Here is a 19774-nt window from a genome sequence, read left to right as displayed (position 1 = left end):
CTCCATCTTACTGTCACCATGACCAGTCGCCTGCAGAGCTCCTCCGCCAGCTATGGAGGCAGTTTCGGGGGTGGCTCTTGCCAGCTGGGAGGGGGCCGCAGTATCTCTACCTGTTCAACCCGGTTTGTCTCTGGGGGATCAGCTGGGGGCTATGGGGGAGCTGTGAGCTGCGGCTTTGGTGGAGGGGCAGGTAGTGGTTTTGGCAGTGGCTTCATAAGTGGCTTTGGAGGTGGCCTTGGAGGTGGCTTTGGAGGTGGCCTTGGTGGGGGTTATGGTGGTGGCTTTGGAGACTTCGGTGGTAGCGATGGTGGCCTCCTCTCGGGCAATGAGAAGATCACCATGCAGAACCTCAACGACCGCCTGGCCTCCTACCTGGAGAAGGTGCGTGCCCTGGAGGAGGCCAACGCCGACCTGGAGGCGAAGATCCGCGACTGGTACCTGAAGCAGAGCCCAACCAGCCCAGAGCGCGACTACAGCCCCTACTTTAAGACCATCGAGGAGCTCCGGGACAAGGTGAGCCCTTGGATGTCGAGGAGGGTTCCTCTGTGCAGGGCAGAGCCACGTAGGCCAAGAAATGCAGCATCCCAGGGAACCAGAAGATGCAGTGTGGATGGAATTCTCACCCTTCCTGTGGGGGAAAATTCTGGTCTTTTACTGCCAAGCATCTCTACTTCTGATGGGCTTTCTCATGTCACAAGTTCTCAAATGTATTTTCCCCCCTTATTCATTTTTATTGTTGTTATTACTCATGTCAGCATTTTTACTGCTTTCTGAACAGTTATGTTATTAGTGACTCGATCTCTATAATCCTAACCTACTGAGTTATTTGGAAACCACGACAGTTTTAAAAGCCACTAAGAATGTCTAAAATCAACAGAGAAAGGGATACATGTTCATGCACTGGTCTGGGAATACTAGTTTATTTTGTAGGGGCCCCGTTTAAAACAGTATTCTCAATTGGCTGTGACCAGGTCGGGGAGATGGGGGCGGAGGCTTAGGCAGTGCTAAACTGAGATTCCTTCCGTCAAGGCCTGTCCATCACGCTGTGATGCCTTGTCGGAACGGAAACCCACCCGCCTGGGCTGAGTCCCATCTATGTGGGGTGGATTGTAAGTGCTTTGGAACATAAAAGTTTAGACAAGGAATTCAGATAGATGAGAACATTTGTTGGTTTTCTCCTCTGCTCAGTTGGGAGTCCAGCTCCAGGGATGTTATTATGAACTATGTGCGGCCAGGTCTGATCTTAAGGAGAAGGTTCTCAAGACAGTGGCCCAGAGATGGTGCCAGCCTGAGGCTGTGGAGACATGATGAACCAAAGTGCTCTGGGTGGGGTCGTTCCTTTGAAACGTACATCCCCATCTTCCCCATCTTGACCAGACAGAATGCTCGAGTGACAGCAAACTGAAGGGCCCCAGCCCTGCCCTTCACTTGACGGAAGAGGAACGGAGGCCCAGCTCAGGTGACAGTGAGGAGGCAGAGGCTGATGACAACCAGCCCTGCCCGTGTCTTCTCAGTCCTCCTCCCCAAGCTCATGGAACCTCCAGCGTTTACCTTCTGTATTTTGCAGATCCTGGTGGCCACCATCGACAACAACCGGGTCATCCTGGAGATCGACAATGCCAGGCTGGCTGCGGACGACTTCAGGCTCAAGTGAGTTTATTTCTCTCATTTCCCCTCCCCAGCATCTCTTGTTTAGACAAATGCTCATCTGAAGAATGAAATTGGAGCATCCCAGGAGTGAAGGTCTTGGAGATGTAGCCAAGCCCAGTGCAGGGGCAGGAGTGTCTAATATCATTTCTGTGTTGCTTTTTCAATTAAAAAAAAAATTCTTTAGGTATGAGAATGAGCTGGCCCTGCGCCAGAGTGTGGAGGCCGACATCAACGGCCTGCGCAGGGTGCTGGATGAGCTGACCCTGTCCAAGACCGACCTGGAGATGCAGATTGAGAGCCTGAACGAGGAGCTGGCCTACATGAAGAAGAACCACGAGGAGGTGAGAGGGGGACATGGGCCTGCCATGTGGAGGAATCACCTCCACTGAGAAAGGGGAGCCCTTTGCTGAAGCTAGACTTAGCCCTCCAATGTGGGACCTGAAAGCCCTTTCCAGAACTTTCCAGTAGCATTCAGAGCCGAGGAGAGGGAGGATGAGGGGCTTCACACATGTTCCTTTCCCATCCCCACAGGAGATGAAGGAGTTCAGCAACCAGGTGGTAGGCCAGGTCAACGTGGAGATGGACGCCGCCCCGGGCATTGACCTGACCCGTGTGCTGTCGGAGATGAGGGAGCAGTACGAGGCCATGGCTGAGAAGAACCGCCGGGATGCTGAGGAATGGTTCCAAAACAAGGTACCTGGCCCTCTTACCCCACGTAGCCAGTGGCTGTCAGGACCCTCCAGCTAGGCTCCTCCATCACCTTCTTCCTGCTTGAATTTCAGAGTGCAGAGCTGAACAAGGAGGTGTCTACTAGCACTGCCTTGATTCAGACCAGCAAGACGGAGATCACGGAGCTCAGGCGCACACTCCAGGGCCTGGAGATCGAGCTGCAGTCCCAGCTCAGCACGGTACACCTGCTGCCCCCTGCCCAGCGGCCACCACCTATAGGCCTCCACCTGGCCTGGCTCCCCTCGTAACTTCTCTGTTGCCCCACCAGAAAGCCGGATTGGAGAGCACGGTGGCGGAGACCGAGTGCCGCTACGCCCTGCAGCTGCAGCAGATCCAGGGGCTCATCAGCAGTATCGAGGCCCAGCTGAGCGAGCTCCGCAGTGAGATGGAGTGCCAGAACCAGGAGTACAAGATGCTGCTGGACATCAAGACGCGGCTGGAGCAGGAGATCGCCACCTACCGCAGCCTGCTGGAGGGCCAGGATGCCAAGTAGGTCCTCGCCAGCCTCTCTCTTGGGAAAGTGCCTGCAGGACCCTTGGATGTCAGAACAGGACAGGCCTTTGAGATCAGCCCCCTCATGTCCAAGATGGGAGGGGACCTGTCTGAGCTTAAACAGCCTGGATGAAGATCCAGAACCGGGGATCCCCTGTCCTCTTGTACCAGACTGTGGGGGCATTTCCTCAGCCGGCTGCAGGGCCACTACCTTTAAACTTTTTCATTCAGGCCTCTGGATTAGACCAGCAGGAATGGGGACCACGGAGAGAACATCTCATATTGGAAAAATATTAGCTTGGGTTCAGCTCAGCCCAACAAATCTATTAAAATGCCGATTTAACTGCTTCGGGCCTTTTGCAGAGACCAGGCCATCCTTGTGGGCTCAGAGGAGGCGAGGGTCCGGGGGGGCGCTCTGAGTGAACCAGAAGGAGGACAAAACTTCCAGCAAATGCCCTGAGCCTTGGAGCAAATAATATCTCCTCCTGAGGCCTCACAGACAGACAGACAGACAGGCCTGGCAGACACATGATATTGCTGCCCCTTGGGCTGGGGGCACAGCTAGGTAAAAATGCCCAACCCAGGCGCTCCAAATGATCTGAGCACTCCATCCAGAGGACGGGTAAGCACCTGTTCTCAGTTGCCTTCTGCTCACGGCTGCCTCTCTCCTCCCTCCCAGGATGGTCGGCTTCACCTCCTCAGGAGGTAAGGAAACAACCCAGGGGGAGAGGCAGGGCAGGCTGCTTTCCTTGCCCTGTGGGGTGGGTAGGGAGGGAGGGGGCTGGGGCAGGAATGGTCATTTGCTCATTGGTTTTCCTTTCAAAATAGATGGCTCTGCCCCTTAGAGCCCCTGGGCTGGCTCGGAGAGAGCCACCTTTGGCAATTAACCCCCACCTGACCAGTTAGGGGTTTGGGGCCCTCCTGGGAGGGCCTGACTGGGCCTGAGGTGGGTCTTCTCCAGCCTGAGTGTCTCTCGCCTCCTCCATTTCCCAGGAAACTCTAGCACGACAGCTACGACCACCACCTCCCTTCGCCGCACGTCGGAAACCGTCCGTAGAGTTTAATCGGCACCGCATCCCGTCCCTCTGTCTTCAGCGCCCAGAGGAGGAGAAAGCTGACAGTTCCCTGTGGGAGACAGGGCGGGACTGCAGGACAAGAGGCTCCGTCACTCCGCTCCCAGGACCCCCAGTCCCCCACTCTCCTGAGAGGGGGTGCTCTATGCTCTTCTCTCTGGGTCAGCTTCCTCTTCTCTCTGACCTGGCTACTTTGACTTCTCAGCTTCTGTACTAAAAAGAAAAGATAATTCAATAAAGTTTCCTGCCTTTTTGCAAATGTATTTTTGATTCTGGCCTGGTTTCTGTGGGAGGCACCTGCCAAGGCCCTCATTGGGGTTGTGGGTGAATGGGTGCAGTTGGGTCGAGGGGCTCACCCTGACAAGGCCTGGCCCTGGGAGCTCCCAGCTGGGAAGGACACAAGACACCTGGGTTGACCATCAGTGCACAGGTGCAGCAACAACAAACACAGAGGACACAGGTGGCTCACAGATGATGGCACCCAGCAAATGTGGACAAATGGGGCAAACCAGAGACATGCGGGGCAGTGAGCCACTTCAACACCCTAGAGGCTGTCCGTCAGTAAGGCAGCAGCAGGGTTCTAGTAGAGTCAGGTGATGGGGAGATGTGGGGAAGAGGTACAGATGGCTCTGGGGCAGGCTGTGAGGGGCCAGTGCAGGGCTGATTTGGGGTGAAGGAGATCCAGGGCAGTTACACCAGCCCCAACCTGCTGCCTCCCTGCTTCCTGCAGAGAGCACCACCTTTCAGGATGATGGGCATCCAGGCTGCAGTGCCCGCCCACCCTGAGGCCCTGGCATTCCAAACCACTCAGTGACCCAGCCTCACGATTCAGCGAGTGACCTCAGTCTGCACTGAACTTCCTCCCCTCTGCCCCTTTGGCCCCCTGCCTCTCCAGGTGTCCCAGCCCAGACTGGCAGCCTCTTCTTGCTCTGCTTACTCCTTACACGTGGACTGGGCCCCTGGATTCTGGCATAGGCCTCTTCTCCTTTTCCTCTTCACTCTCCCCTTGGGCCATCTGCGACACGTCTATGGTCACAATTACCAATACATTCTGATGGCTCTCCAGCGAGGCCCCACTCCTCTACTCCAGACTCATATGCTCAACTGCCTTGGTGATCACATCCTCAATCCATTCATCCAAAGGAGCACCCCTCACTCTCCCAAATCTGTGCCTTCCTGGTGCCCCATGCCAGAGGACCTGGAAACCCAAACCAGGGGCCTGGGAGCCCTCTTGGCCTCATCTCTCACTCACCCCCTCACAAGTCCATTCCGTGCATGCTATTAGCTGTAATGTCTCACCATCTCCCTAGTCCTAACTGGCTGGGTGTGTTGCCATAGCCTCCTCCCTGGCCTCCCTGCCTCGAGTTTGAGCTTCCCTGTCATCCATGCTCCACACTCCAGTGGAGCAATCACTGAAAATGGAAAGTCTTCCTCCTGGCTCAGGGAGGCCACAAGAGCTCCCCTCTGGACACTGAAGACAGCTTAGATTCCTCCCCAGCCGAGAGGCCACCGTGGCCTGGCCTCTTCCCGCTTCTCTTGTCCCTGGCTTCTACTCAAGCCTTCCCTGACCCAGCCCGCCTAGGGGTCCTGTTCTCCATCTGCTCTTGGTGACCCAGGCTTGGGCCCTCGTTCAATGAGTGACCTCAGTCTGATCTGACCTTCCTCCCCTGTTTCCCTCTTTCCCTCTGCACCCTCATCTTTCTTTTATTGGAGATGATCAGGTTTTTATTCCACATTCAGACTGAGATGAACACTCCCTCCTCTGTGGCACCTGGATAGTGTGGGGAGCCCTCAGGTGTTCACATGTTGGCACCCACCTGCCCCAGCATTGACCATGCGCTCGGAAGGGGCGGGCTGCGTCTTTCTCTCTGGGGCCCAACCTCCTGCTGGGGCTCAGTCAACGCTTATCCAAGGAAGAGTGGAATGCGTGAACTGGGGAATACCTCTCAGACACCATCTGATTCTTGCCATGAGGTTTTAGGCCAGAGGGTAGGTGGGCTCTGCTACTCTTGCCAACTGCCCCCTCCTCACTTCCCCTCCCCTCCCTCTCCAGCCCCCTGCACAGTTTAAGCCTCACTCATTGTCATCCTTCTCTTCCTCCACACCAAGGCTGTCTGTGGGCTCCAGGCAGCTGGCTTAGTCCCTCAGGCGTCTCTCAGACATGGCCCACCCAGCTTGCTGAGCCAGAAGAAGGTGTTCGCCCTCCACTCACTCTGGATCCCCCCACCTCCCAGCTACAGAACGAGGCGGGGCTCAGTACCAGTTCACCTGCCCAGAACAGTGCCGGGAGATAAGGCGTCGAAGAGAAACAGGGCATGGCCTCCGCTCCCCAAACCCTTTTACCTTCTTTGTGAATCTATTTCATCAGCAGCTATCTATTGAGTGCCCACTGTGTACCAGGCACTGTACTGGGTCCTGGAGAGAAAGAGACAAGCCAAAGGCAGCTTCTGTCTTCACAGAGTTCACGGACTGATGGGGAGGTGGGAGGAGGCCCCCGCGACAATGAATTACTGCAATCTTCGAAGCTCACTCAGGCTGCGCCTTTTGTCATAGATCTTTTCTGGTCTTCCCCACAACTCCGAGTCTCCTCGATCTGTCCCCAAGGCCTCTGTGTTGATGACCATCGCAGCAATTATTGGAGAACAGGGTGCAAAGGCCACAGGCTCTGGAGCCACATTGTCCCAGTGTGTGCCCCAGCTTTGCCACTTACTCCGTCTGTAACCCTGGCCAAGTGACTTAACCCTGTGGGCTCACTTTCCTCGCCTGCTGAGTACCGTCTCCCTCAGAGGTTGTTCAAGTCAAGTGCTGGGAACAGACGCCAGCACGTAGTAAGCGCTCAATGAATGCGAGCTTTCCAGTTCTCTCTCTGAACCCGTGAGTTCCTCCAGGGCAGGGAGGGTCCTGTAGTCATTCTCATCCTCATACCTAGAATGTTATAGGAGCTCAACACATGTGTTGAGTGGAGGGAGAGAGAATGAAGACGAGCTATGAGAAATGAGAGGTAAGTCAGCCCACTGTACTGAGGGCAGAAGGGGGAGGGGCCTCCCCCAGACTGAGGGAGGGGCCTGGCCAGAGGAGGGGCCTCAAAGCTGAGCCCTATGGCTGGTTCTAGGCCCCCTGGTGTCCATATCCCAGGCTTGCTGGGCCTAGAGCAGCCTCTCTCCCTGAGGCCCAGGCCAAGGCTATCGAGGGGGCAGCCCCCTCCTTTTCTGAGCTGGTATTGGGGAGCTTGGTGGGGTACGGGGTTAGTCGTCCATGCAGGGCAGTGAAATGAGCTGGACCCTGGGCCTGGTGGGGACTCTGGCCTGGGACCCTTTCACCCAACCCCAGGGAGGACACTGAGAAGCTGGGGTCTATCCAAGGACCTCTGTCGCCCTACTGGGAACCCCTGGGAAGCTGGGAGGGAAGCCCAGGTGCGGGGGTTTCTGTCAAAGCTGACCCAGGAGCCGTCCTGAGCTGGAGAAGAGGTGGTAGCTCCAGCCCTCCAGTCTGAGATGTAGGAGAGGCAGTGGGGGTGAGGGATCCGCCCTTTCCATCCAAGGCACAACTGTATCCCCTCAGTCATCTGCATGGCACAGCCATTTGAGGGAGGGCAGCTTTATCAGGGCTGCTGGGCCGATATTGCGCCTCGCCAGGGTTGGCCAGGTGCCCACACCCAGCGGAGGTCACACCCCTGCTTCCTGGGCTGCAGCTGTGTGGAGGCAGCCCCGTCCATTGGTGTCTGACTAACCTCTATGTCAATGATTGTGAATGAGCACGTGTTAATGCAAGAGACGCATTAAAAGAGGGGAAGTGATTATTATATATTGGATTATTATCTATATAGAGCTTCTTTTCACCCTGTACTTCATTTCTTCTTTACCCTGTGAGTTGGCACCATTGTGCCCATTTTACACATCTGAAGACTGAGGCTCAGACTGGTAAGTGACCTGCCTAGTGTGAGAGCTGGGATCCACATTCCAAGGTGCTTTCCAAGACTGGCTGGCCCTGTGTCAAGAGTCAAGCAGTCAGCTCTGGGAATCTGGGGAAGAAATGGGGCTCTCCTAAGCCGCAATGCTTAGGGGACAAAGACATCAACCGTGGAAGATTCCCGTGGTGTCCCAGTGCCTCGGAGCTGCAGAGGGAAGCGCCTCCACGTGGCAGGTGTTGCACAAAGTGGCTAATTGTGGTGCTGCCCGTGGGACTCCTGGCTGCTTCTGTAACCCTCCTCCTCACCCTCAGAAAAGGCACCTCCCTCTCCCCAAGGCTCCACCCTGGGTGGATGGGCAGGTGCACTTCTGCCCTCCCCATGGGGTTGTGTGTCCTGCCTGGGCCCTGCAGGGGGCAGGCTCACTCCAGAAAGCAGGTCAGTGCCTCTTTGGCCAGCTGCTGGGACACAGGGTGGAGGGACAGGGTCCTAGACCTGGTCCTACCTGGGCCTGGTCCCAACATGAGGCTCTGTCCATTCCCCAGCCTTGTGTTGGGCAGCTGGGCACTCTGCAGAGCAGGGCATGGCTGAGGGCAGAGCTGCAGCCCTGAGACCCCTTGGGTGCCGTTCTCCCTCTGTTTCGGGGAGCAGCCTTGAGGGTCCACGGGACACCCAGAGTATGAGATGAGGGTGTCTGGGGCTTCCTGGAAAAGGGAATCTTGCTGTTGTGCCCAAGGGAAGCCTGGGAAAGAGAAGGAAGACCTGTGGTGGAAGCGGTTGATGGCTTGTGAAGAGGCACTGTTCTAGCTTTCTCGCTTCAGCCACTGGGGCCTTTCTTCCCTCCCTGCCGTGATCAGTGCACCTCGGGGATGCTGGGGACTTGCCCCCTGTGGGATGGTGTTCCTGGGGCTTTTGGTGGCGGGAGTGGAGCAGAGTATGTGGGTGGCATCGCTTGGATCCGCTCCTCTGGGAGTTTGGGAGCGATCAGGTGGGTGGGTGGGTGCTACTGAGACTCATACAGGCACCTGTTGGGAGTGGGATTCGGGGGAGTTGGCTGGGAGCTGGCATTTACTCTTCTGGCCCATTTTTATGGACAGCCATAATAACTCTGTGGCTTTTTTCATCCAAGGATCTCAGAGCAGTTTGAAAGTCGAATCGGCAGTGTAAAGCATGGATGATTACAACCTGGAGCCCACCGTCGTTAGTAGGAAGACCGTGAGATCAATTGCACAGCAGCCTCTGTAAATGCAGACGACTGAATCCAATCAAATAGGGTGTTTGGGAAATTCACTTTGTGGTTCAGTTAAATGGTCCCTGAATCAAGGGGATACGGAGGCTGAGGTACCAGCTTCTTTCTCCCAGGGGGCCTGGCTGTGCATCTCCCACAAATCACAGGTTCTCAAAGCACATAGGGGAGAGCAGTGACAGCTCTGGAATTCTCCATAAAAGCTGGGTGGGGGGAATTAGGGACTGAGTGGATCTGAGCAGGAGGCCCTGGACTCTTCCGGTTGGGAGCTGTCAGCCAGCGCAGCCGTGCTGGAAGAGCTGGCACACAGGTGGCAAGGAAGTGGGCGCTAGGATGCAGAAGGCAGAGCCTGGCGTGAGAGAACCAGAGAGGTAAGGCTTAAGATTGGGGTCAGGGCGGCACTCTGCGCGTCCCCTATGGCAAGAGCAGTTTGGAGCAGAATTTTGAAGACCTGGGAAACCATACCCCAGGGGGAGAGAATGTACCTTTGTGTTTTGCAGGAGATAAGAGTTTCAGGGTAATTCTCGGCCTGGTGAAGCAAGAGTTTCAAGGCCTAATCAGGGTAAAGTCAGGCTCAGTGGGGATTCAGGACCAGGCATGGAGCAGCCTGTTCGGGTGCACGGGAGCGTTGCAGAGCCTGGGAGCCTTGGCAGGAGCCACTGCTCAGGGCCATGGCCAACTCATCGGCTCCTCCAGGGCCCCTAAGCTCGGGCTCTGGGCCCTGTAGAGGGGCAGCTGGGGACTGGGGAGAGACCTCCTTGGTCACTTGGTGTGTGTCCAGACTGTCCTGAGGCTGGTGAAGCCTGGTGACAGCAGGGGTAGGCAGAAGTGCGGGGCAGAGACTGTGGGTGGGAAATGGAGCCAAGAGGAACTTGCCAAAGCTTGCCTAGGAAGGCCTGAGTCACCCTGCTGAAGGCAGCTGCCATCAGGGTGGAATGTCACTAAGGTGGCCAGGACAAGAGAAGGGACAACTTAGCGCTGTACTTCTGAGTCCTGCTTGCTGGGCCTGTGAGGGCAAAAATGGCAGCCACAGAGAACAGCGTATAAAGGACAGAAAGCCACGATTTCCAAGGGAAGCCTGACTGGGGCTTCCCAAGGGGCCAGTCGTGGTGACAGGCCCCAGAGGGAGGAGGGCAGGAACAGCTGTGACTTGTTCGCCCAAGGCTCTCAAGCGGTGATGCTTCGTTATGGAGGATTACGGGTAAAATGCAGGACACGCAGTTAAATCGGAATGGTAGACAGACAATGAATAATTTTTTAGTATAAGTATGTCCCAAACAGTGCAATTATTTTAATTTGTTAAATCCGGCAATCCCATCCTTAGCAGGTCTAGAATAGCAAGACCTTTCTCTGATTCTTTGGACAAAGGACATTGGTGGCTCGAAATGTCTTACTTGAAAAATTTTTTTCCTCTCGTAATGCTCTCTTCAACTTTGTGTACCTGTTACTGCATGTCTGTATACACGTTAGAATCTAACGTCAACTGGCGGCAGATTCGGCACGAGCTTTGATGTAGTTTACACAGAATATATATAGTAACCATGCTTTCCAGGGAGGGGCCCAGAACCCCCAGTGCTTTGCGGCTTAAACAAATTCTTTGTTACAAGGAAAAAGCAGTTGTGCAGGGGAAATGAAGGCCAGCATGGGTCTCCCATTTTCTGGGTGGATGCTGGGAAGGGTCTAAAGAGGTTAAGACATGGGATCAGCATTTTTTAGATGCCTCTTATGGAGGGAAATTCTGCAGGACCTGTGTGTATGGACGTCGAAGGTGGAAGAGGTAGAAGGAGAAAGCTAGGAGGATGAAGGCTAAGCCAGCAGGACACTGTCACAGAGACAGCCATTGTACCGCTTGAATGATCTTATTCCCATTGGCGCCCAGTTGTAGGTGGCCTGGCAGCCCCACGGTCCACTGTCTGCTCCCTCTGATGCCTTGGGGGCACGGTGGTGGCTGGCACATTCTGACCACAGCCCAGAGGAGCAAGGAAGGAGGGCCTCCACTCAGAGCACTCATTTCCTCCTTGGGCACACTGGGACAGGCTGTGCCTGGTGCCGTCTGTGACGAAAGGACTGCTCAGAGCTGGGCAGAAGGAGACTCAGGCTTGATTTCTTGGGTCTTTGCCCGTGGAGAACCTAGGCTTTCAGATGGAAGCTCATTCGAGGGTGGAGACTTCTTTTTACCAAAGAAGGAGCCACAAACCCAGCGGCTGACTCTGAACTTGGTGGCCTTCCAAGACGGGCTTGGAAAAAGCCACAGTGTTTTCTGTCCCTGCAGCAGCACCTCCCCTCCTCTCCCTGTCCCCTAAGCTCGGGCCATGGTGGACAGAGAGCATTCTGTCATACTGTAGCCCTGAAACCAGCACCCATGCCTGCAGTAGGCGGTAGAGTAAGGGTCAGAGGCCAGAGAGTCCTGACCAAGGGGGGCCCTGTGGCCCCAGACACAGTCCCAGCCACCGCCTTTTTGAGCTGCTGTCTTTCCTTACACAGCCAGGTTAGGTCTCCGAATCAGCATCCCGTGAAACCAGGGTGAGTGGTGCGTGCCCTGGAAACTGCGTTTGACTGGGGCTCTAAGAACAGTTTTGATCTCTCAGGTGTGTGAAGTGAGCTCCTGTTTCCCAAGCACTTTTAATGTAGGTCTTGCAATCCTGTGAATGTGGCATTATGGTCTCTGTTCACCTCTTGGGAAAACCGCAGCTCAGAGGGCTGGAGTTGCTTGAACCGAGGTCTGGCTGAGTCCAGGCCCAGGGCCCCTGCCCTGCTGTCCAGCCCGACACTCTCTAAGCCCCTTCTTCTACAAATCCAAGTCTCTGGCTCAGTTGGCCATAGATGTCATTTCAGCCTAGACGTGCTAGGATGCTGGCTCAATGTCCTGGTGACACCACACCTCTGAATGGGGCCTTCCGGGGAACAGCCTTGGGGGGTGGGTTGACGCTGCCTCTGCCTGTGAAGGAAGGCCAGGAGGAGGCCCGCGCTGCTGTTCTCGTGTGGTGTGTGGGTGTGGAAGCAAAGGGAGACTGAGCTCTGTGGGGTTTGCGATGGAAAAAAACCCCAGTTGTGTCATGGGCTGGAATCTCCGTAACTCTTCTTTATTCTGTGAGCCAGTGACAGAGAAGGGACAGCAGCTGTGGGGGATGGTGAGGGAGTCACAGACACATCCAGGCGACTCCTGGCCAGCTCCATGGGAAATGCTTGGGCCTCAAATCCTATAACATCTGAGATGAAAGGCCTCAAGCTCACCTTGTCCAGGCCCTTGTTCATACTGGGGCACTGGGGCCGAGGGTGGATGGGGCTCATACAGGGAGTTTGGGGCAGAGCTCGGCCTGGAGTTCAGGCCCCCTGACCCTTAGCCCAGTGTATTTTTGATTAATGTTAGAAAGAATGGTCTTGGAATAGGACCCTTATTTTGAAATAAAACCTGATGAATGGGTACCCCTGTTTTACTCTACACTGAACAGGTGGATTTTCTCCAGCGCTGGGCCACCATGGGTTGGGGTGGGTGGTCACATGAAGTTGCCCTGGGAGACGGGTGGCTCTGTGAGTCCCGGGTTCTCTTCTCTGACACAAGCAGAGCACTCATTCTTCTTGGGCCTCACTCTGTCCTGTGATGGTCCAGGCTTCTGGGTGGAAGAATGCAGAGGAATTCCTCCCATGAGGGCCCCTCCACACTTCCCTCTGAGAGGTGGCCCTGCAGTCTACACCATGGAGAAGGGCAGGGGACCGAGGGTGACTGAAAGACCGTCTCCTTTGTCCAGCCCGTCACCTGCTGCAAGAGAGGTATGTGCCTGACACACTGGCTAAGAGTGATGGGAACAGTCAGAGCAGCAGACACCCGCTTATTCAGTTACCCCGAGAAAACCCTAGAATCAGCTTCAGATATGGATTGCACGGTGGAGGGATTAAAAAAAGAAAATGAGAACATTAACTTCAGATGTCCAGCAGCCAGAGATCCCAAACAGAGAAGAGTGGTGCCAGGGTGCCAGAAGAGTGGATTAGGGCTGCCCTCAGGAAGAGCACACTGAGTTACAAATGAGGTAAGCTGAGGCTTGGGTGGGTTAAGGACTCACCTGAGTGGGGCCCATAGAGACAGCCAGAATCGGCACTGTTGTCCTAGAGAACAAAGCGGGGCTTAGAGGAGGTCTGGTCAGTGCCCCAGTTCCATCCTGATAGTCCAGTGTTTCTAAGATAGGGGCAGTTTTGCTCCCCAGGGGACATTTGGCTATGTCTGGCGACATTTTTGGTTGTCACAACTTGGGGAGACGGTTGCTACTGGCATCTGGTGGTAGAGTCCAGAGATGCTGCTAACATTTTACAACGCACAGGGAGCCCCCACAATAAACAATTATATAGCCTGTGATGTCAGCAATGCAAAGGTTGAGAAGCCCTGAGACAGCCCCATCCCGGGGAGCAGGGAAGATGGGCAGCTGTGAGGACCGTTGCTGAGGCAGCTGGGGCTCTGGAGGCCGGATGCCCCCACTCCCGCTCCCAGGAGGGGCTGCACAGCGGGCGCCCCGGGAAGCCCATCAGGCTGTTTTGGGCTTCCTGTCGAGGTGTCCACTGCACTGAGCGAGGCGTGTGCACCACAGCCAACCCTCTTGAGTAATTTCAGAGAGAAGCTCATAAAGCGTTTTAAGAGGTTGGCAAATTACAACTTCAGAAGCGCATAAATCCTTCCATAAACGCCAGTTTTGCAAACCAAGTGCGTGTGGGAGAAGAGTGAGCAGGTAGCTCAAGCCTTGGGAAACCCCGTGGTGTGAGGCGGAAGCACTGAACTTACCTTTGGTCTTTGATTCTCAGGTTCTGCTCTTGGCGTGCTTAACTATCTGGGAGCGTTTCATTTGTTCTCGTCCTCCCTGTCCAACGAGTCTGCACTGACCACCTGGACCCGTTCAGGGACCCGCAGTGGTGGGAGTGGGCTGTCCAGGGTCCTGATTCTACCTTCCTAGGTTCAGAGACTTGGGGGCCACAAAGGGAACTGTGCCTCAAAGCAGCCCCATTTGAGGGCTCACACCCGTGATCCTTTGCCCAGCACAGCCATGAACCGTCATCAAAGACCGTCCTCCTAGCCTAACCAACACCTCTACAGCACCCGATGGTTTTCAAAACACTTTTGCTTCTGTTCTTTTTGATCCTCCTCGTATCTGTGTGAAGCAGGCAGGGCAGGATGGTGATCTCTACTGTCCCAGTGAGGACACTGAGGATGCCAGAGAGGGAGTGTTGTGCTCAGCATCACAGGCCAAGTATCAGCAGGGCCAGGATTTGAATCTAGGTCTCCAGTCCCTAAATTCTGGGTGCCTACACTTGACCTTGGTAGTAGGGCTTGCAGTGGGATAAGGGCATGGGATTTGGGGTCTGAGGGCCCTGTTACAGATCCAAGCTCTGTTCCTCATGGCCTGTTCACTTTGAGAAAGCTTTTTTTTTTTTAACCATTCTGAGCCTCAGTTTCCACATCGGTAAAATGGAGACAATATTGTCCACCTCCCAGGATTTTTGTGAGGTATAAACGAACTAACTATCAGCCTGGCACATAAGTAGGTGCCCCATGAATTTTAGTTCACTTTGCTCCCTTTCACCATCCCAGTGGTCTAGGCACAGGTGAGCAGCTCTGAGGGGTGTGGGTAGTGGCTGGGGGTGACAAATGGACAGACTGGCTTCCTCAGGGGAAGGCATGCAGCAACAGCAGGAACCAAATGTCACTTGTGAGGCCACTCCCGATTTATGGGATCTAGTGCAAAGACTTTGAAGAGGCAATAAAATTCATTTTCTGCTAGGAAATGACAACAGCTGAGAGTCCTGACTTAGCAAACCAAATTCCACAATTTTGTTTTTACAAGTAAGGAGTTCCGGATGGGTAGCAAAAATCACGTTCCAATGAGATTAGCTTTCCAGAATAGGAATAAGCTTTCCCAAGAGTGACATGCCAACACCCCATGGAAAGTGTATATAAATGCCCCAGAGAGGCCTTGAGAATCCAGAACCAGAGCTCCTTGCTAAGCTTTGAGTTTCCTCTGCTAGCATCATGGCCACCCAGATCTGCTCCCCGATCTTCTCCTCTGGGTCTGTCAGGGGCCTCTGTGGCACAGCAGGTGGCATCACTCGGGTGTCCTCTGTCCGCTCTGTGGGCTCCTGCAGGATCCCCAGTCTTGCCGGTGCTGCGAGGTCGGCCTCCTCCATCAGGCTGGGCCTCTCTGGCTTCGGGACCTGCTTGCCCGCCTCCTGCCTGTCCACCGGGTGCTACCCCTCTAGCTTTGTTGGGAGTGGCAGTTGGTTCTGCGAGGGCACCTTCAATGGCAACGAGAAGGAGACCATGCAGTTCCTGAACGACCGCCTGGCCAACTACCTGGAGAAGGTGCGCCAGCTGGAACAGGAGAATGCGGAGCTGGAGAGCCGCATCCGGGAGTGGTACGAGTCTCAGATCCCATATATCTGCCCAGACTACCAGTCCTACTTCAGGACCATCGAGGAGCTCCAGCAGAAGGTAGTGGATGACCTGGCCCCTCTCCAGCGGGGCAGCCCAACCTCTGGGAGGGGTCTGCCTTATCCCAAGAGATTATAGATGGGACTGTAGCTCTTAGGGAACTCTCCTGTTAGGGCAAGCTTTTCTCTCTAGGGTCTTGGTTTCCTGGGGGACCCAGACCTCTCTGCTGATCTCTCACTCGCTTGTAACATGTTGCCAGTCATTCCTCCCCTCTTCTCGCTGTCTCAGCTGTAGGAAGGGCAGTAACATGTACCAAGCCCCTACTGGACACAGGCACTGTGCTGGATGATCTGTTGGCTTATTTATTCCTCATCTTGGAGAGATGGGTATTACTGGCCCATTTAACAGATGTGGAAGTTGAATTTTAGGGAGATTCAGCAACTTGCCCAAGATCACACAGCCTGCGAGTGTTGGAGGCAGAGCCTGAACCAGGTCGGCCTGGTTCTCTCCACTTACCTTGCTGTGTCCCATTGTGTCACTCAGGGGGCTACAGATGCCAGACTGATGGCCTCTGGCATCCTCGTGACGCCTCTCCTGGGGTCAATGCTCCCTCCATACCTGGACTCAGGGCTCAGGGCTCAGGGCTCAGGGCTGGAAATGCTGAGGGTGCTGATGGTACTTAGAAGCATGGCTTCTGTGAGCTGGGCTATCCCCTCCCACCCACCTCCTCACTGCTAGGCCTTCCCTAGCTCATGGGACACTCCTTGTTCCCCAGATCCTGCTGACCAAGGCTGAGAACGCCAGGCTGGTCCTGCAAATTGACAATGCCAAGCTGGCTGCGGATGACTTCCGGACCAAGTGAGTGGGCCCGATCAGGGAAGGTTTTTGTACTGCTTCCTTGCCTCTGTCCCCTGCCTTTGGGAGCCGGTGAGATGGGAGTGAGGCCAGATGGAGCTGTAAGTGGGAAATGTGGCATTGGCCCTGGATCGCTTCTGGGTCAAGGGAAAGGACCACTACGCTGCTGACTCCAAATCAGCAATTGCAGCTGGACAGCAGGGCAGGGGGCCCTGCCTGGGCCTGGCTCCTTTGCTGCAGACTTGGCAGGGTTCTGTGTGTGCAGGTACGAGACGGAGCTGGGCTTGCGGCAGCTGGTGGAGGCCGACACCAATGGCCTGCGCAGGATCCTGGACGAGCTGACCCTGTGCAAGGCCGACCTGGAGATGCAGGTGGAGTCCCTGAAGGAGGAGCTGCTCTGCCTCAAGAAGAACCACGAGGAGGTGAGGCTGGTGCCAGGCGGCCTCCCAATGTTTCTCATCCAGTGAGGAGCCACTACTGACCCTTAGGCATGACAGCCATGATGGCCACCTCCACAGTGACCCCAGCTGGCATCTATTGACTGCTTACTGTGTGCCAGGAACTATACAAAGCTCTTTGCATTTCATTCTCATTTCATTTCATCCTCACAGTAATCCCAGGAGGTATATACTATTACAAACTCCACTTTACAGATGAGAAAACTGAGGCACAGAAAGGTTAAGTCACTTGCCTAAGGTTCCAAGATCCCACACTCCTGCCCATGACACTAAATCTCCATTTGGACTCTAGTGCCTGATAAACAACAATTCTATTTGCCAGGTGTTTGCATTGTCTTACTCTACTCTCCCAAATCCCTGAAGGAGGTAGGTGTAGGTCCATGAGGAGGCTGAGGCTTAGAGAGGTTAAGCATCCTGTTTAATTTCACACAGCTGGCAACTGAGGGAGGGGGGTTTGAACCAGGTCCGTTGAATCCCCAATCCAGTATCTTTTTCACAACCTTATGCCATCTCATCTCCTCTCTGCAGGAAGTCAACGTGCTCCGTGGCCAGCTTGGGGATCGACTGAACGTGGAAGTGGATGCCGCCCCCTCAGTGGATCTCAACAAGATTCTGGATGATATGAGATGCCAATATGAGACCCTGGTGGAGAATAACCGTAGAGACGTGGAGACCTGGTTCAACACCCAGGTGGGGCTGGGGCAGCCCAGGACCACAAGCTCCTGAGGGGGGGTTACCATTTACAGGAGCTTCGCTTCGTCTGACCACACTCTGGGCCCTTTCATACGTTTCAGACCGAGGAGCTGAACCAGCAGGTGGTGTCCAGCTCGGAGCAACTGCAGTCCTGCCAGGTGGAGATCATCGAGCTGAGACGCACAGTCAACGCCCTGGAGATCGAGCTGCAGGCGCAGCAGAGCACGGTGAGTGGCCTCTGCCTGAGTGGCCAGCTGCAGCTCGTGGCAGGCCCCCTGATCCGCTCGTCTCAGCACGCAGGTTTTCATGGGGTGCAATCAAAGCAACACGCAGATTCCCAGAGCTGTGGTCTCTGGGTGGTGGTGTCAGCTCTTCTTCTTTCCTATCACAGCGGAATTCCCTGGAATCCACCCTGGCGGAGACTGAGGCCCGCTACAGCTCCCAGCTGGCCCAGATGCAGGGCCTGATCACCAACGTGGAGGCCCAGCTGGCAGAGATCCGCTGCGACCTGGAGCGGCAGAACCACGAGTACCAGGTCCTCCTGGACGTCAAGGCACGGCTGGAGTCGGAGATCGCCACCTACCGCCGCCTGCTGGAGAGCGAGGATTGCAAGTGAGTGGCCTGCGGGCCTGGAAAGCTGGGGGAAGGATCAACTGGACCCGAACCTCAGCGCTGCACTCGGGGAGTCAGTCCCTGCAGGGGTTATTGCACAGATGACGGGGGTCGATCCATAGCCTCTCGAGACATTCCTTGTAGCCCCGGGCTTGGCTCATTCACAGGGGACAAGCCAGCCCAGCACCCAGCACTCTTCCAGCCATTGTGTTTGGCTGGGACATTCTAATCTTCATCCCTGCAGCCCTATCCTCCTACCCTCGGGGATTTCAGAGGCACTGTCTGAGGCCACTTGTTGTCACCCACCTGTCTCACTCGATCCCCTAAATCTGTTTAACGTGAATGTCAGTCCAGTGCCTCGATGCCAAACGCACCTGACATGATTTCTTTTCCTCAGGCTGCCTGCCCATCCCTGTGCCACGGAGTGCAAGCCTGCCATCAGAGTTCCTTATGTCTCCACGGTGCCCTGTGCCCAGGCTTCCCAGGTCAGCGCCCAGATCCGCACCATCACCGAGGAGATCAGAGACGGGAAAATCATTTCTTCCAGGGAACACCTGCAGCCCTGCCCACTGTAACCAGCCCGCCCGACCCACCGGGGCAGGCCCTGGCCCACAGGAAGGAGGACACCCCTGTGGCTCCTGGCTCTCAACCACCCCCACCTTCCCTAAAGGCGCTCCCCGCTCAGCAGGTTTTTCTACCAAAATCCTTCTTATGTTGTGTTTCTGGACTTAACTGCTTTTACGCCACGTAAAACTAGGTTTCCCTGGAAATATCCCCAATAAAGTGTGTTCTCTTGGCATAGCAAACTTGACTCTGTCTGTTCTCACGCGGCTAGTTGGTGGGGGTGCTTGATCATGGGTTGCAGTAAGATTGTGGGTTTTGGTTTCAGTTCCGTCTTTTCTTGCTCTGAGTGGGAAGAATGACAGGGTGATTCAAAATATTTAATAACGGGGATACCCCAGGCCTTGGTTCATAAGAAGTCACTGACCCAACCCGGATGGGTGCTGGCCGTAACCCATAGGCTGGGCCCGCCTGTGGGTACCCACCTGGGGGCAGCCCCAGAAGAGACAAGTTCTCCCAGGCCAGTCCTCGGTAGCCCTGCCCGGGTCCGGTGGTTCTCTCTCTCTTCCCTTCAGCTTCTCTTCCCTTGTCCAGCTCCCGTCACCCTGCTGGCCCACCCTCAGGAGAGGGGGTTCCAGGACCAACCAGGGAGAGGCAAACCCCAGGGGGCCAGCCTGGGCCCACCACCCCAGGGAGGGGAGTCGGGGTGAGCAGAGCGATGAAGGCAGGAGGGCCAGGTGAATCCACGTCTCCAACACTGGAATCAGAGCTGAAGTGAAGGGCGGCAGGGGACAGTGAAGTGTGTATGTGGGGGTCAGACACAGAGCAGGGGACGGGGACCTTGCTGTGGGGCAGAGTTCACAGTGCCCTGGATTCTACCGTTGAGCCTAACTGTGCCAGGCCTTGGACATCCCTCTGATCAGAGAAGCCCCTGTGAGAAGTCTAAGGGCCCCACATCTCCTTTGTCCCTCTGCCTCATGCTTCAGTTGAGAACACAGGCCCAGAGAGGGCAGCGAATTGCCCCAGGCTACACAGCGGTTAGTGGCAGAGACAGGCCATTGCTCAGCTATTCTCAACCTAACTCTG

At 55.4% G+C, this 19774-nt stretch overlaps 2 protein-coding genes across 2 annotated transcripts; both read left to right on the top strand.

Moving 5' to 3' along the window:
- On the top strand, positions 1-4243 carry LOC101407629 (keratin, type I cytoskeletal 13). The gene is made up of 8 exons (XM_004434494.3): positions 1-513; positions 1568-1650; positions 1835-1991; positions 2182-2343; positions 2433-2558; positions 2648-2868; positions 3551-3576; positions 3865-4243. The coding sequence occupies exons 1-8, from the start codon at positions 19-21 to the stop codon at positions 3933-3935; spliced, it is 1341 nt and encodes a 446-aa protein (XP_004434551.2). The 5' UTR covers positions 1-18; the 3' UTR covers positions 3936-4243.
- Positions 4244-15110: 10867 nt separating this feature from the next.
- Positions 15111-18915, top strand: KRT36 (keratin 36). The gene is made up of 7 exons (XM_004434495.3): positions 15111-15569; positions 16285-16367; positions 16630-16786; positions 17351-17512; positions 17617-17742; positions 17907-18127; positions 18525-18915. Exons 1-7 carry the CDS (start codon positions 15111-15113, stop codon positions 18700-18702), a joined length of 1386 nt encoding a protein of 461 aa, XP_004434552.1. The 3' UTR covers positions 18703-18915.
- The last annotated feature ends 859 nt before the right edge of the window (positions 18916-19774 follow it).

This window comes from Ceratotherium simum, chromosome 16 (genome assembly GCF_057802395.1).
Source record: "Ceratotherium simum simum isolate JZ-2026a chromosome 16, ASM5780239v1, whole genome shotgun sequence".
Lineage (NCBI taxonomy): Eukaryota > Metazoa > Chordata > Mammalia > Perissodactyla > Rhinocerotidae > Ceratotherium > Ceratotherium simum.
The sequence above is the reverse complement of the archived record's forward strand: the minus strand, read 5'-3'. Positions and strand labels throughout refer to the sequence as shown.

Coding starts and splice junctions, on each gene's coding strand:
- LOC101407629 (XM_004434494.3), top strand. CDS start 19: ATGACCAGTCGCCTGCAGAGCTCCTCCGCCAGCTATGGAGGCAGTTTC. Junction 2,344..2,432: donor AGGAATGGTTCCAAAACAAG/GTACCTGGCCCT, acceptor CTTGAATTTCAG/AGTGCAGAGCTGAACAAGGA. Junction 2,869..3,550: donor CTGGAGGGCCAGGATGCCAA/GTAGGTCCTCGC, acceptor CCTCCCTCCCAG/GATGGTCGGCTTCACCTCCT.
- KRT36 (XM_004434495.3), top strand. CDS start 15,111: ATGGCCACCCAGATCTGCTCCCCGATCTTCTCCTCTGGGTCTGTCAGG. Junction 17,513..17,616: donor AGACCTGGTTCAACACCCAG/GTGGGGCTGGGG, acceptor CATACGTTTCAG/ACCGAGGAGCTGAACCAGCA. Junction 18,128..18,524: donor CTGGAGAGCGAGGATTGCAA/GTGAGTGGCCTG, acceptor TCTTTTCCTCAG/GCTGCCTGCCCATCCCTGTG.